The 12,998-nt window shown below is 45.3% G+C and overlaps 3 protein-coding genes across 4 annotated transcripts; 1 reads left to right on the top strand and 2 right to left on the bottom strand.

The window, feature by feature from the left end:
- Positions 1-4,289: 4,289 nt before the first annotated feature.
- Positions 4,290-6,980, bottom strand: LOC9656720 (ABC transporter D family member 2, chloroplastic). 2 transcript variants are annotated; one of them, XM_024661071.1, is made up of 10 exons: positions 6,666-6,980; positions 6,427-6,616; positions 6,314-6,381; positions 5,928-6,254; positions 5,712-5,876; positions 5,417-5,645; positions 5,173-5,363; positions 4,906-5,110; positions 4,627-4,862; positions 4,290-4,575 (listed from the first exon to the last, which is right to left on the bottom strand). In XM_024661071.1, exons 1-10 carry the CDS (start codon positions 6,846-6,848, stop codon positions 4,405-4,407), a joined length of 1,965 nt encoding a protein of 654 aa, XP_024516839.1. In that variant the 5' UTR covers positions 6,849-6,980; the 3' UTR covers positions 4,290-4,404. The 2 variants fall into 2 exon arrangements, with proteins under 2 accessions (XP_024516839.1, XP_002987099.1); XM_002987053.2 differs by having other exon boundaries at positions 4,627-4,844; positions 6,666-6,979.
- LOC112341232 (pentatricopeptide repeat-containing protein At4g02750-like) lies at positions 6,880-8,873 on the bottom strand. The gene is made up of 2 exons (XM_024661073.1): positions 7,070-8,873; positions 6,880-6,995 (listed from the first exon to the last, which is right to left on the bottom strand). The coding sequence occupies exon 1, from the start codon at positions 8,826-8,828 to the stop codon at positions 7,113-7,115; it is 1,716 nt and encodes a 571-aa protein (XP_024516841.1). The 5' UTR covers positions 8,829-8,873; the 3' UTR covers positions 6,880-6,995; positions 7,070-7,112.
- A 1,203-nt stretch (positions 8,874-10,076) lies between these two features.
- On the top strand, positions 10,077-11,723 carry LOC9657457 (pentatricopeptide repeat-containing protein At3g12770). The gene has a single exon (XM_024660982.1). It carries the CDS (start codon positions 10,077-10,079, stop codon positions 11,721-11,723), a length of 1,647 nt encoding a protein of 548 aa, XP_024516750.1.
- Positions 11,724-12,998: the final 1,275 nt, after the last annotated feature.

Below are 12,998 nucleotides of genomic sequence, written 5' to 3'. Positions count from 1 at the left end.
CACCTTTCAGATGCCTCGAGCGGCAGAGGACGCTTACGATACAGCGCTGCTTGATCATAATCGAGCGTCATGGACAGGAAGCACGATTGGCTCTCTTCAATCTTTCCTAGGTAGCTACACGAGATCAAAGAGGAGACGAAACACGTCTCTTCCGGGACATGATTCATCTTCAAGCGATTTAATACCTCCAAGCTTGTGGCATGGTTGCCATCCTCCGGCAGTGTCTCAAAGCGAGCATATTCCCATTCTGATTAGGCGTTTTTTTGAGGCATGACGCTGAACATCAAGAGTAAGATGCCCATCTTGGACATATGCCATTGTTCCCGAAGCAACATTTCGAAAAGGCATGGAATCAACACAAGGTTTGGCATTCTCCATATGACGGTGCTTAATCCACACTGCAAGGATGAGATTCCACGAAAACTGATCTTTCTCTGGCATTAGATCAAAGATTTCTTCTGACCTGTTTAAATGACCACCTTGGACGAAAGCATCCATGCGTGAGTTCAAACTTAGAACATCCCACTGCGGCATCTGTACAAACATCCATTCTGTCGTTTCAAAATCTCCACATTGAGAGCACGCAGCGAGAACTGCATTCCAAGATGTGAGATCCCTTTGTGGCATTTGCTGGAAAATCTTTTCCACCTCAAAAACCTGGCCATGGCGAGAGTAGGTATGAAGAATGGCGTTCCAACACACTAATTCCCGTTTGCACAATCTATCAAACAGTTTCTTTGCCTATTCTAGCTCGCCATTCTCAGCTAGAATGATCAACAACAAGATCCCACTCATCCACCATTTCAAACAATGTTTTAATGTCGTGCATGTATTCTTGTTGGGCATAGAGTCCTAGCAGTGTTTTGTTATTTGTAAACCTTGCTGCATGAAAAAAGTTCATATTTGCACAATGTTATATCCTCGGCCACCATAATTATGTTGCTATTATGTACATTCAATGGGCATCTAATGTGATAAAATGGTTCCAATGGTCAGCCATATATGACTATTATGCATATAACAATCAAAACAACTAAATGGCTATTTTCTTTGTATGACAGAATTTGTAAGGAGGTTTTGATATATAGAATATACAAGAAACATAAATAAGTTTCTTTTGTCAATTTCAAACTACTTTGTTATAGATGATACTTGCTTGAGAATTTTACCAGGTAAGTGGATCTATCTCATATGATTCAGACTCTTCTTCAACATTTGAGAGTGGTAACAAGGAATAATACATAGAGGTATATAACTTCCTGTTAAGAGTAACATTTAATTGTAAGAATTCTAACATTTTGTTGATTCTAGATGTTTTAGCATTCTAATTTTATTTAAAAAATTAGATTACTTGGAGATTTGTGAGATTTGTGAAACTAAGATTATAGATTACTTGGCATGTTGTCTACAAATTTCAAAGTTAACATTGTACAAATATATGAAGTTTGTTAATGCAAACTAAAGAAGTGTGTACTATAAGATAGCACCACCAAAGGTACTTCATTATGTCCACACTAGCATTGCTATGAACATGAAGGTATTACCTAGGGGATTGTGAAATCTCACTCAAGCTGTCAAATAATAGAATATTATTTTAGCTGACATTAAATTTGCAAAGCTTTAGTTATACACAACCTTACAAAGCTCACACACATGCATTTATCTAAGATTTGAAGGTAGATATACACTAATGAAGTGCCTTATGCACTATGCTATATAGATTGTGAGTTTTTTATTTGGTTTTCAATCTTTTTGATGTTATCATCTTTTTATAGTATATTGTTAACTAGTATCATATAGATTTTATGTCTATGCCATGATTCATAGTATAACATACTACATTAGTTGTATGCAATCTTCAACACCTATATACATGCTATTTGTAAATTTGATTGACAAAAATAAATTAAGAATGATCACATACTAAAAGCTAATAATGTGGAAAGGGATATAAATAGAATAAGCCTCTCAAGCTGGCCAATATGAAACCAGATATAAATATGCAGTCTAAAGTTTTAATTTTTTTGTGTTTTATTGAGTATCTCTAGTCTCTAGAAAGAGCTTTACAAGAGAGTGATATGGTTTTATAGGTAGTTATTTGAGTTAATGGAGGACATTGACATTTTAGATATGTCTAATATATAGCACATACAGAGCTTGAGATGCATATTTACATTTTATATTGCTAAGGACCTTGCACATTGGGTTGCAATTTAGAACGTTTATATGGTTTAAGCATTTTAAAATGGTGAATATATTAGAGCTTCTTCTGTTCTTACTAGTTTATTTTAACCTATGGAGCGGGAACTTGGGTAATGATACTATTTTTTTCTTTAATATATTTATTGGTTTCACAGTATAGTCAAAACATTGTTGCAAGGATACCCTTAGACCTTTTTTATGCAGAGTTTAAAGTTTTACTTTGCCAAAGATATGTAGTATGATTCCTATGCTAATTCCTTCCTTGTTTTGAGTAGCACATAATAATAATCCAAAATTATGCATTTTTACAGGGTTAAACCTAGATAATCAATATTTTTACATTTTGATGCAATGTGCATGGATGGTCAGATATGGGCATTATTGGCATATCACCTCCATCCATTCAAGCTGTTCATGACTTTAGGAAAGCCACTAAAGTGCTTCTTCATCCATTCTTGCACATATATACTACAATCCCGCATATCCCTTACACTTTTTTCCAATTCTTTTGTTGCAAAACCCTTCATGAGATTATATTCATTCCCAAAACTATGATTTCTAGACTACTTGCAAGAGCACTAGTTAAGACCTTCTATTACTAGAAAGCAATAGTAGATCTTTTAGATAGTAATAGCCTGAGATCCACCTTTGCAGTGAAGGAGTTTCTTTTTGAAATCTAGTGAGTTATGAAGTTTGAGATTAAGTCCAGTCGTATTTCCTTCCACTACATTTGTTCTAACATCTTTTGAGATCTTCCTTTCCACTTATATATATTCTTACCATCTTGATCAGAGTTTCCTTTGAGTGTTGTGTGCAATATGGAAATGAGACAATATACATAAGTAACTAAGTCTAGATAAAGATAGTTATAGTCTTACTTATGCTTCCATGCTTCCATTTCATATAAATTTTGTTATTCATGGTAACAAGGAGTGAGCTTGGGTCCCTTCAAATCTGTTCGTGTGAATGATGTCCAAGTTATCTAAACATGATTCTTTAGGCATTGAAAAATTTTAGGGTTTAAATAAGTATAGGTCAAACTTTCCCTTTATCTGCCGTTTGCTGGGCACTACGTAAAGTTTTTGGAATCTCTCATTGTCTACCCCTTAGATTGAAGCAGGTAAAGCCCATTAGAGGGGCTTTAACTCCAATGAAGCTCAGCTTTGGCTGCAAGAGTGGGGTGGTAGGTCCTTTTAGCAAATGGCATGCGGCTGTCCAACGGTGAGGAAGGCTATGTCACAGCTCAAGAAGATTTTAACTCTGACAAAGTGCCAAAGTATGAAGACTCAAAGGCCCCAAATAAGCATCAGTCCCCAAATCACAAAACACAATTGGATGCATTACAAGTTGCATTTTCTCAGATTTCCTTTGGGGAAAGGAAGTGAGTCCTTTTGTATTTATGCGAATCTATGGAATATTGAATCAATCTAATAAGCTGTATCCTCAAATAGCTTCTAGGATGTTATTTCAACAAGTATAGGCCTCTGAAAACCTGTTTGCAGTTATGAAGTTATGGAATTTTGTAAGCCATTTTGTCAGTAAGAGGAGGTTGGTTCTTTGCCAAAAAAGAAAAAAAATTTGAAAAAGCTACAAGAAAAGAGAGATCTAGATAATATAAAAGTTAAATCTAAACCAAAAGCACAAATCCAAACATTTTGCAGGGACAATCAAAATTACCACTAATATAAATGAATGGAATATGGAAATAAAATATAAAAATGTGCATATTTACCTTATAATTTATTGTTTCTTGCAATTACTCCCACATAATGGGAGAAAACTCTAGATCAAACTCCATGCATGTGATGAGCTTTTCAACAGTAAAGATTGCCCATATTGTGAACACCTAGACTAAAGCATCAGTATACCTCTAAGTAAAACTTATCATTTCTGAGGTGCCTCCATTGAGTGCTGAAAGCCAATGCATACCAAGTCTGCCGCTGCTGCTATGCAAACCTCCATTGTGTGGTAGCAGATTCAAGAGGATGAGGTCGATGGGTCATCCAAATGCATGTATGACTACATCCATGAGTCATCCATGAGGTGCATGGTTGGTCCCATGACCTTGAGGTCATGGTGAGGTGATGTGGTGCGCGAAATTGTTCACATTGCACGCCATAACCAACCATTGGCCTAAAGTATTGGCTAACACCATGGCCAGTCTTCCACTTATTCACTTCAATGGACGAAGAACTATTGCTACTAAAAGTTGGTTCTTTGAGGAAGGTCTTGTAATGACCACTCCGAGATACTCGTCCCGGAGATTTGCGGGGAAAAGAAAAGCAAGTGTGTGTGGAATTCGCGAAGCGTGCTGCGATGCCCAACGCTCATCACACAAGTTCCCGATTCTAGGAGAAGTCGATACAAGTAAGCCTGCGTAGAGTGACTAGATCTTAGAAGAGAACCAAAGAGACAAGCTTTTACCTCAGTTGCTTCGTCTATGGCACTGGTTGCTTCATCCAGGAGCGCAAGCTTTGGTTTTGATAGAAGCAATCGAGCAAAAGCCAGGCGCTGTTGCTCTCCCAGTGACAAGACACTGGACCAGTCGGCATTCGCGTCCAAGTGAAACGAGCGTTCCAGGAGCTGTTCAAGCTTCACTCTACGCAAGATTTCCATCAAGTCGGCATCGCTGTGCTTGGATTCTGGATCATGAGAGCACACTTGTGATAGATTCACGTGTAAAAGACCAAAAATTCTCGCTACCTTGATCGTGTTTTTTCTCCTCGTCTGTGCTCCAAGTTGGATATAGCAATTGTTGCCGGAGTGTTCCAAGAGTCATGTATGGCTTTTGCGGCACGAAGAATACATCCATGGTAGAGTTTCTTGCTATGGTTCCTTGCCCGGATTTCCATAGTCCTGCGATAGCTCTTAAGAACGATGTCTTGCCACTTCCACTGGGGCCAGTTACCTGGTCTTAAACCCGAGTTATTCATCTGATAGCAACGAAGAAACTTTGAGAAATTCACAGACCAGAAGATTTTGTCCAGCGATCATCCTGAAAGAGAGCCCCTCGACAAGAGTCAGTGTGTGTTGAGGAGACAACAGTGTCAAGGTCGAAACTTCTATAAGAACCTCGCTTTCCGTGGTCTCGATCGATTTGATGGTGCTTAGCTCCGAAGCATTCATTACGCCTTGTTGATCCAATATGTCACTGAATTCACCTGTGAATGTAAAGGTAGGTCGAAGAGAACCAAGCAAACGAAGGAAATTGTACCAAGGCGATCTACAACCGCGGAGAAGGAACTAAGCGATTGAAACTCCTCCACGACCAAGGAGAGGTCGTAGAGAACGGAGCTGAAAGCATGGAAAGACTGACTGACGATCCCAAAGTCGACTTTTCCAGCAAAGTAGAACGGAGCCACCACGGCGGCGGGCAGGATTTGGATCAAGTTGGTGTAAAAAATTTGGAAAAATCTTAGGTTTCGCGAAGCTATGAGTAGTTTCTGCAAAGACAATGCAGTAGCTTACACTGTCGAAAGAATGACAATGGAAAAACCAGCAAAACTTACACTGTAGTTGGAAAAAGCTTGCTTAAAACGTTCCAGCAGCAACTGAAGCTCATCCTTTTCTCCCCCATAAAACGCGATGGACTCTGCATTTTCTCGAACTCTTACCAATCCAAATCGAAAATCTGCCTCACTCTTTTCTTGGACGAAATTCAAGTTCATGAGATCCTGCAAGGAAACAGAACGAACTCGCTGAAAACAAAAAGATGAAAATCATACCTTTCCAAGTAGGAAACTAATTCCAGTGCCACCAATGGAGTAAACAAGCAAGACACCAAACAGTGGTGGATAAATCCTGTATAGAATTCCGCTGAAAGACGCCAGATCGGTGATGGAATGGAACAAAGTCATGGTAAATATAAGTGCCGTGCGAGTGAACGAGCCGATATCGTCCACAACTCTCTGATCTGGATTGTCCATGAGTGCCAGAGATTGAATGTTATAGTAGGATCTCTGAGAAAAATACTGAGCCATGTAGCGTTTCGTCATCCAAGATCGCCATCGAAGAGCAAGAGTGTCTCGTGCGTATCCGCGGATTACATAAACCTCGAAGACAAGCGAGTTAACTACACGCTGAAAAAGGCACAAACATTCAAACGACTTACTGGAAGTGCTGCGACCATAAGCCCCAAATAATAGATCAGCTGCTTGACAAACTCCTCTCGATTCTTACCTGGAGAAAAGTTTAAAGAAATCTGATAGATCTGGACACACTTACTTGTCAAAGCGTTGTCAAAACTCCTTCCAAGGTAGCTAAATGCCACGCTCGTCCCCGTGGAAGCAAGCGTAAGAGCAAAAACACTCGCTAACCGGAGGATTGCCTGGTTTCCCTCCTTGGAGTCGAGCCAGTAAGGTTGAGCAACTTTGCAAAATCTCCGAAAGAGTGTTTGAAAGTCTGTAGTTCGTTTCTGCAAAGACAAGGAAAATGAGAGCTCAATGTGAATCCAAGAGACTTACTGGTGTTATCAATGGGGACAACTGCTCCGGATCTTCTTTCACTGCTGCTTCCAGAGCTATAGCATTCACTCGGCGAAGCTTGAGAAATGATATCCTGGATCGAACTATGCAGCGAGCAGAATCAAGGCCTTGGTTGTAGTGCCGTCTCGATGACACTGCTGGAGCCGACGCTGCAAACGCCATGGCGTTTCCAGCATAGAATTGTTCTCCAGTCAACTCCTAGCTTGATCTCTTTTTAAAAGGATGGTCCTGTGGATCCCTCCATAAAATCCCAACTCATGAGATTCATATAGTATATCAGTTGCTTCGTGAAATCCTTCTAGTTCTTACCTGGAAGAAAAAAATCAATGGTATCAGTAAAATCAGACGTCACATAGACCACGGTTCAAAGGTCGTTGCTATACCTCCGTCCAACGAAGCTAAGTCCAATGCTTATAAAAACCTCATCTATGGTCGAGCTCTAGCTCGGTCAGTGATCATCGGTTTCAAAGACGATTCAAATATGTTTGCGAGCAGCACATATGATGTCTCACGACCTGGATCAAGTGCAAGAACTTGGCTAGTAACTTTAGCTCCCCTAGCAAGATCATTAAAGTTCTTGCAAGCTCCCAGCAAGCACGTCCACTCCATCCTATCGGGATGGAAAGGCATGCTCGAGACAAGCTCCACAGCATCATTCAGATGCCCCGAGCGGCAGAGGACGCTTACGATACAGCAGTAGTGCTGCTTGCTGGGATTGATGTGATAATCGAGCGTCATGGACAGGAAGCACGATTTGCTCTCTTCAATCCTTCCTAGGTAGCTACACGAGATCAAAGCTGTGACGAAACACGTCTCTTCCGGAACATGGATCATCTTCAAGCGATTTAATACATCCAAGCTTGTTGCATGGTTGCCACTGTTGGTGTAACCAGCGAGAAGAACACCCCATGACACTAAGTTCTCCTCCGGCAGTGTCTCAAAAAGTGCTTCTCCAGCGAGCATATTCCCATTCTGAGTATAAGCTCCTAGCATCACATTCCACGTGAAGGCGTTCCTTTGAGGCATGACGCTGAGCATCACGAGTGATTGATCAAGATGCCCATCGTGGGCATATGCAGATATCATCATCGTTCCCGAGGCAACATTTCTAAAAGGCATTGAATCAAATACGTGTTTCGCTTTCTCCAAACCATGGAGCTTAATCCACACGGCGAGGATGAGATTCCACGAAAACTGATCTTTCTCTGGCATCAGATCAAAGATTTCTTCCGACTTCTTTAAATGACCACCTTGGACGAAAGCATCCATGCGTGAGTTCCAGCTTAGAACATCCCACTGAGGCATCTGTCCAAACATCCTCTCGGTTTTTTCAAAACCTCCAGTTTGAGAGTACGCAGCTAGAACCGCATTCCAAGACGTGAGATCCTTTTGTGGCATTTGCTGGAAAATCTTTTCCACCTCTAACACCTGGCCATGGCGAGAGTAGGCACGAAGGATGGCGTTCCAACACACTAAATCCCGTTCGCGCAACCTATCAAACAGTTTCTTTGCCTCGTCTAGCTCGCCGTTCTCGGCTAAAATGATCAACATGCACGTCCATGAAACAAGATCCCACTCCACCACCTTTTCAAACAATGTCTTAACATCTTGCATGCGTCCTTGTTGGGCATAGAGTCCCAGCAGTGTCGTCAAGGACACCACGTTTTGCTGTGGCATCTCATCAAATACTTTTTTTGATTCCTCCAAATACCCGCTTTGTGCAAAAGCAGAAAGCATAATGTTCCAGGTTACCAAGTCCCGCTTTGGAAAATCATCGAATAAGAGCTTTGCTTCTTTGACATACCCAAAGTGGGCATATCCCGCAAGCATTGCGTTCCAAGACACCAGATTTCTCTTCGGCATCTCTTTGAAGATGCTCTCTGCTTCCGAAGTATACCCTTTTTGGGCATATGCCGTGAGAAGCGTGTTCCAGGAGATCAAGTTTATTGATTGGTTCTCATCAAAAACCTTCCTGGCTTCATCTACATGACCACTTCGCGCATACACACGAGTCATAGCGTTCATGGAAGCAGAATTATACTCTGGCATGACGGCAAAAGTCTTTTCCACAAATTCTATATCCCCAGCCTCGGCATTTAGCGAAAGAAGTGTCGTGTAAGACACCACGTCTCGAGAAGGCATCGCAGTAAAAAACTCCCTGGCCTCTTCAACATGCCCATTAGAAGCATAAACATCTAGCATTGCGTTCGAAGAGATTTGATCATACTCCGGCATTTCATGCAAGAAAACATGAACTCCATCCTTGAGATCTTTGCTCGCAGCCAGCAATGAGTTCCAGGCGACTAAATCCCGCAGCGGCATTGCCAAAAAGACCGCCTTAGCGTTTTGCCAATGCCTCGCTCGGGCATATACCGCAAGAAGAGAGTTCCAAGACACCAAGTTCTTCTCTTTCATCTCATCAAAGATTCCCTTTGCATGGTCCGTAGTTTCCGCTTGCGTAGAGACAGCAATCATTGTGTTCCACGACACAAGATCTCTTCCCGGCATTTTTCCAAATATCTCCCGACACACCGACAGTTGCCCCGAGCGGGCATATGCAGAAAAAATCGTGTTCCACGACACCATGTCCTTGGCCGCGCTGGGCATGCCATCGAAAACATCTCGAGCGCCCTCCAAATCGCGATTCTTGCAATGAGAACCAAGCAAGAGATTCCAAGTGAAGGAATCCCAAACCGGCATGGATCGAAAGGCGCTGCTGGCATCGCCGGGACTGCCGCAGCGTCCATACATCTCGATGATCTTGTTGCCGAGGAAGATATCCCCAGATCGCAGCGAGCGGTCGACGCTGGCGTGGAGATCTCTCGCGCGATCGAGCGAGGCACAGCCTTGGATCTCCCGCAAGTAGCCATCCATGGATCACTTGTCATAGTTTGACAATGGAAGCTATGTTCTTGGCAAATCCAGCCATCGCTCGACGCTGGCATGGAGATCTTCCGTGCGATCAAGCATGTCTAGTGCAATCTCTAGCGCTCTGGATCATTGAGGGCGATGCTCAAGAGCGATGAGCACGTCTTGAGCCGGCGCTGCCTGGATCGAATCGACGAGGACATCCAGCGCCTCGATTCCAGCAGCGACAGGGGGGTGTGTGCCTGGATCGTCAAGCGCTGCAGCAATGCCAGGGCGATCGAGCAGGGGCGCCGGATTCACGCCCACATCACCTCCTCCTCGTCCCTGATCTCCACGCATTCCTCCAGTGACACATTCCTTCTCAATCTCCTGGTGGAGATGTATGGCAAGTGCTCCAGCCTCGAGGAAGCGCGCCTGGTCTTCGATGGGATCGCGCATCGCAACGTCTTTAGCTGGACAATCATGCTCGCAGCATATGCCCAGAACGGGCATCTGGCGCAAGCGATCCATCTCCTGCGAAGAATGGATCACGAGGGCGTCAAGCCGAATGGATCCACTTTCGTCGCCATCGCCGCGGCTGGGACCGCGGATCTTCCCCTCCTCCGCTCGATCCACGCCAGGGCCACCGCCAGCAGCGCCCGCGATCTCGTCCTCGACAACGTGATGCTCGATTCCTTCGCGCGATTGGGCGCGCTGGAGCTGGCGCGATCCATCTTCGACGCCATGGAGGAGAAGACCCTCGTCTCCTGGAACGCGATGATTGGCGCTTACGCCCGGCTCGGGCGCGAGGATTTGGTGCTGTTCCTCTTTCGCGCGATGGATCTGGATGGCGTCCGGCACAACAGGATCACATTTCTCAACGCGATCGCCGGCATTCAGTCGATCGATCGCGGCAAATTCGTCCAGGAGCGCGCCGCCGCGGCTGGATTCGAGGGCGATATCGCCGTACGGAACGCGCTGGTTAGCCTGTACGGGCGGTGCCGGAGCGCCGCCATGGCGCGCCGTGTGTTTGATGCCATGGAACGAAGAACGAGGGTGACGTGGACGGCTATGATCTCGGCATATGCCCAGAATGGGCATAGCAAGGAGGCATTGGAGCTCTTCTTTGAGGCTATTGGATCGTCGTCGCCACCTTTGGATCTCGACACGCCGGTCTTCTTGAGTGCCCTCGAGGCTTGCGCGAATGTGGGCGATCTCGATCGAGGAGTTTTGATTCACGAGAAAATCCTTGAATCGTCTGTAAAGGTTGACGCTCTCGTGAGCAACAGCTTGATAAACATGTATGCCAAGTGTGGTAGCGTTGCAAAAGCTTTGGAAACTTTCGAAAAGCTCTCGAGTCCGGGTGTGATTGCCTGGAACACAATGATCACGGCGTATGCCCAGGCTGGAGATAGCAACGCCGCGATCGAGCTATTCCACCAAATGGATCTCGAGGGCATCAAGCCCGACGGCGTCACCTTTATGGTTTTGCTCGAGGCATTGGGATCGATCGGATCACTGCAAGATGGAAAGTTCATCCACTTGCGTGCCGCATCGCTTGGATTTGACGAACAAGACACTTCTCTCTGCAACGCTCTCTTGAATCTTTACACCAAATGTGGGAGCATGCAAGACGCTATCGCCCTCTTTCACAGAATGCCCACTCCAAACCAGATCTCCTGGACTTGCACCATTGCAGGGTATGCTCAACAGGGGCATAGCACCGAAGCCCTCGAGCTCTACCAAAAGATGGACTTGGAAGGCACCAAGCCCAACCAGGTAACACTTTTGGGAGTCCTCACGGCGTGCACACACGCCGGCCTGGTCGAGGATGGCATATACTACTACAATTCCATGGTATCCGACCATAACATCCAGCCCAAGGAAGAACACTACGGTAGCCTTATTGACATGCTCGCCAAAGCAGGATGGCTGCAAGAAGCCGAGGCCCTGATCGAAACCCTGCCCTTTCACCCGTTCGCCGTGGCATGGACATCCCTCCTCGGGGCATCTTGCAACCACAAGGACGTAGATCGCGCCGAGCGAGTAGCAGCCAAAGCAATCGATCGAGAACCCGGCAATGCCGGTCCATACATTTCCCTGTCAAACATGTACGCGACGCTGAACCGATGGGACGACGTCGCCCGCGTGAAGAAACTGATTGCCTCGCTCAAAGGTGGCGGACAATAACCATAAGCCCTAATAAACGTCTAGGGATTCGAACCCACGCACGCAAAGGCCACGTCACCGGCCCAGTTTCGACTTAACGATGCCAACTGTCTGCCCGCCAGCTGTGCGCCACTTAATAGTGTTTTGGCCGTACACTGCCGAAAGTTAAAGGCCTGCTGCTCGCCAGCTGGCGGTGATGGCCATTCCCTGCGACCGGCTAGGTGTGCGTCCGGCGGGCGGACGGCACAGTGACCGCACTGCGGTTTGCCGTACACCGCGCGGCGTCATGTTCCTCCGTACACGCTGCCAAAGTTGTCGAGCATCGAAAAAAAAAGAGGCCGGGCCAATTCCTCAAGGAATGGTGGCTGACAACCACAAAGGCCATTAAGAAGTAGCTGGAGCGCCCGGTTTTTGTTTTTGTTTAGAAATGTTCTTCTTTTGTTGATGCTATTGCTAGTGCGATTGATCGGCAAGAGCCAACTGTTGCCCCGGGGGATCCCACGATATAGAATTAGAAACTTGGCCAGGTGGCTTCTAGAAGTTCGCGAAGGGAAATGGTAAACAAGAAGATCTCCGGAAACCGCGATCTCGTGAAACAACGTGCACGAGAGTTGGATCAAGTCAAGGTTCTTTTCCCGGCTGATTGAAACAATCAAAACAACGCCACTCGCGAGAAGTTGCATGGGAAGGGTTCCAAAAGTCACCGCGATCGAACACGCGTGATCCACTCGCTCACGTTTGCTTGGCGCGAAAAAAAACAAACCATTCACATCATAGCGTGATCCCTATGATTACAACAATGTTTCATGACGCGAGAAAAGGTGGCGAAACAAGAAAGCCCTCCCTACCCATGAACGGATCAATTACGCAATCATGCACAGGAAAAACACAAACACACGGGGTCAGAGCAAGCATCCTATGCTCTGAAGAGAATCATGCCAGGCATATTCGCCTCGGATTCCTCTGGTTTTGCCGCGTCTTCCGTACGCCGCGGCTGCCGTGCGACCGGCGCCGCGGTGACCGACACCACGCGACGACGCGTTTAATGGCCACAAAAACACACAAAGCGACCACCCTTCCTCGCTGGACTCGCTGCTTTTTCTCCATTCTCCTCTGGCTTTAATACCACCATAGCTTTAACCCTCTGAAAGAAAAGAGCTCGAGAGCTCGAGAGCTCGCGCGCACCACGCCAAAGTTCTAGCTAGAGTGAAGGATCAAAGCGAGCAAAGCAAATCAGGGAAGCAAGCGAAGAAGAAGACGATCTCTTTCTCTCTCACTTTTGTTCTTCGAGCGAGC

Source organism: Selaginella moellendorffii, unplaced genomic scaffold, assembly GCF_000143415.4.
Source record: "Selaginella moellendorffii unplaced genomic scaffold, v1.0 SELMOscaffold_79, whole genome shotgun sequence".
Lineage (NCBI taxonomy): Eukaryota > Viridiplantae > Streptophyta > Lycopodiopsida > Selaginellales > Selaginellaceae > Selaginella > Selaginella moellendorffii.
Note: the sequence above shows the minus strand (reverse complement) of the source record. Positions and strands in the feature narration are given on the sequence as shown.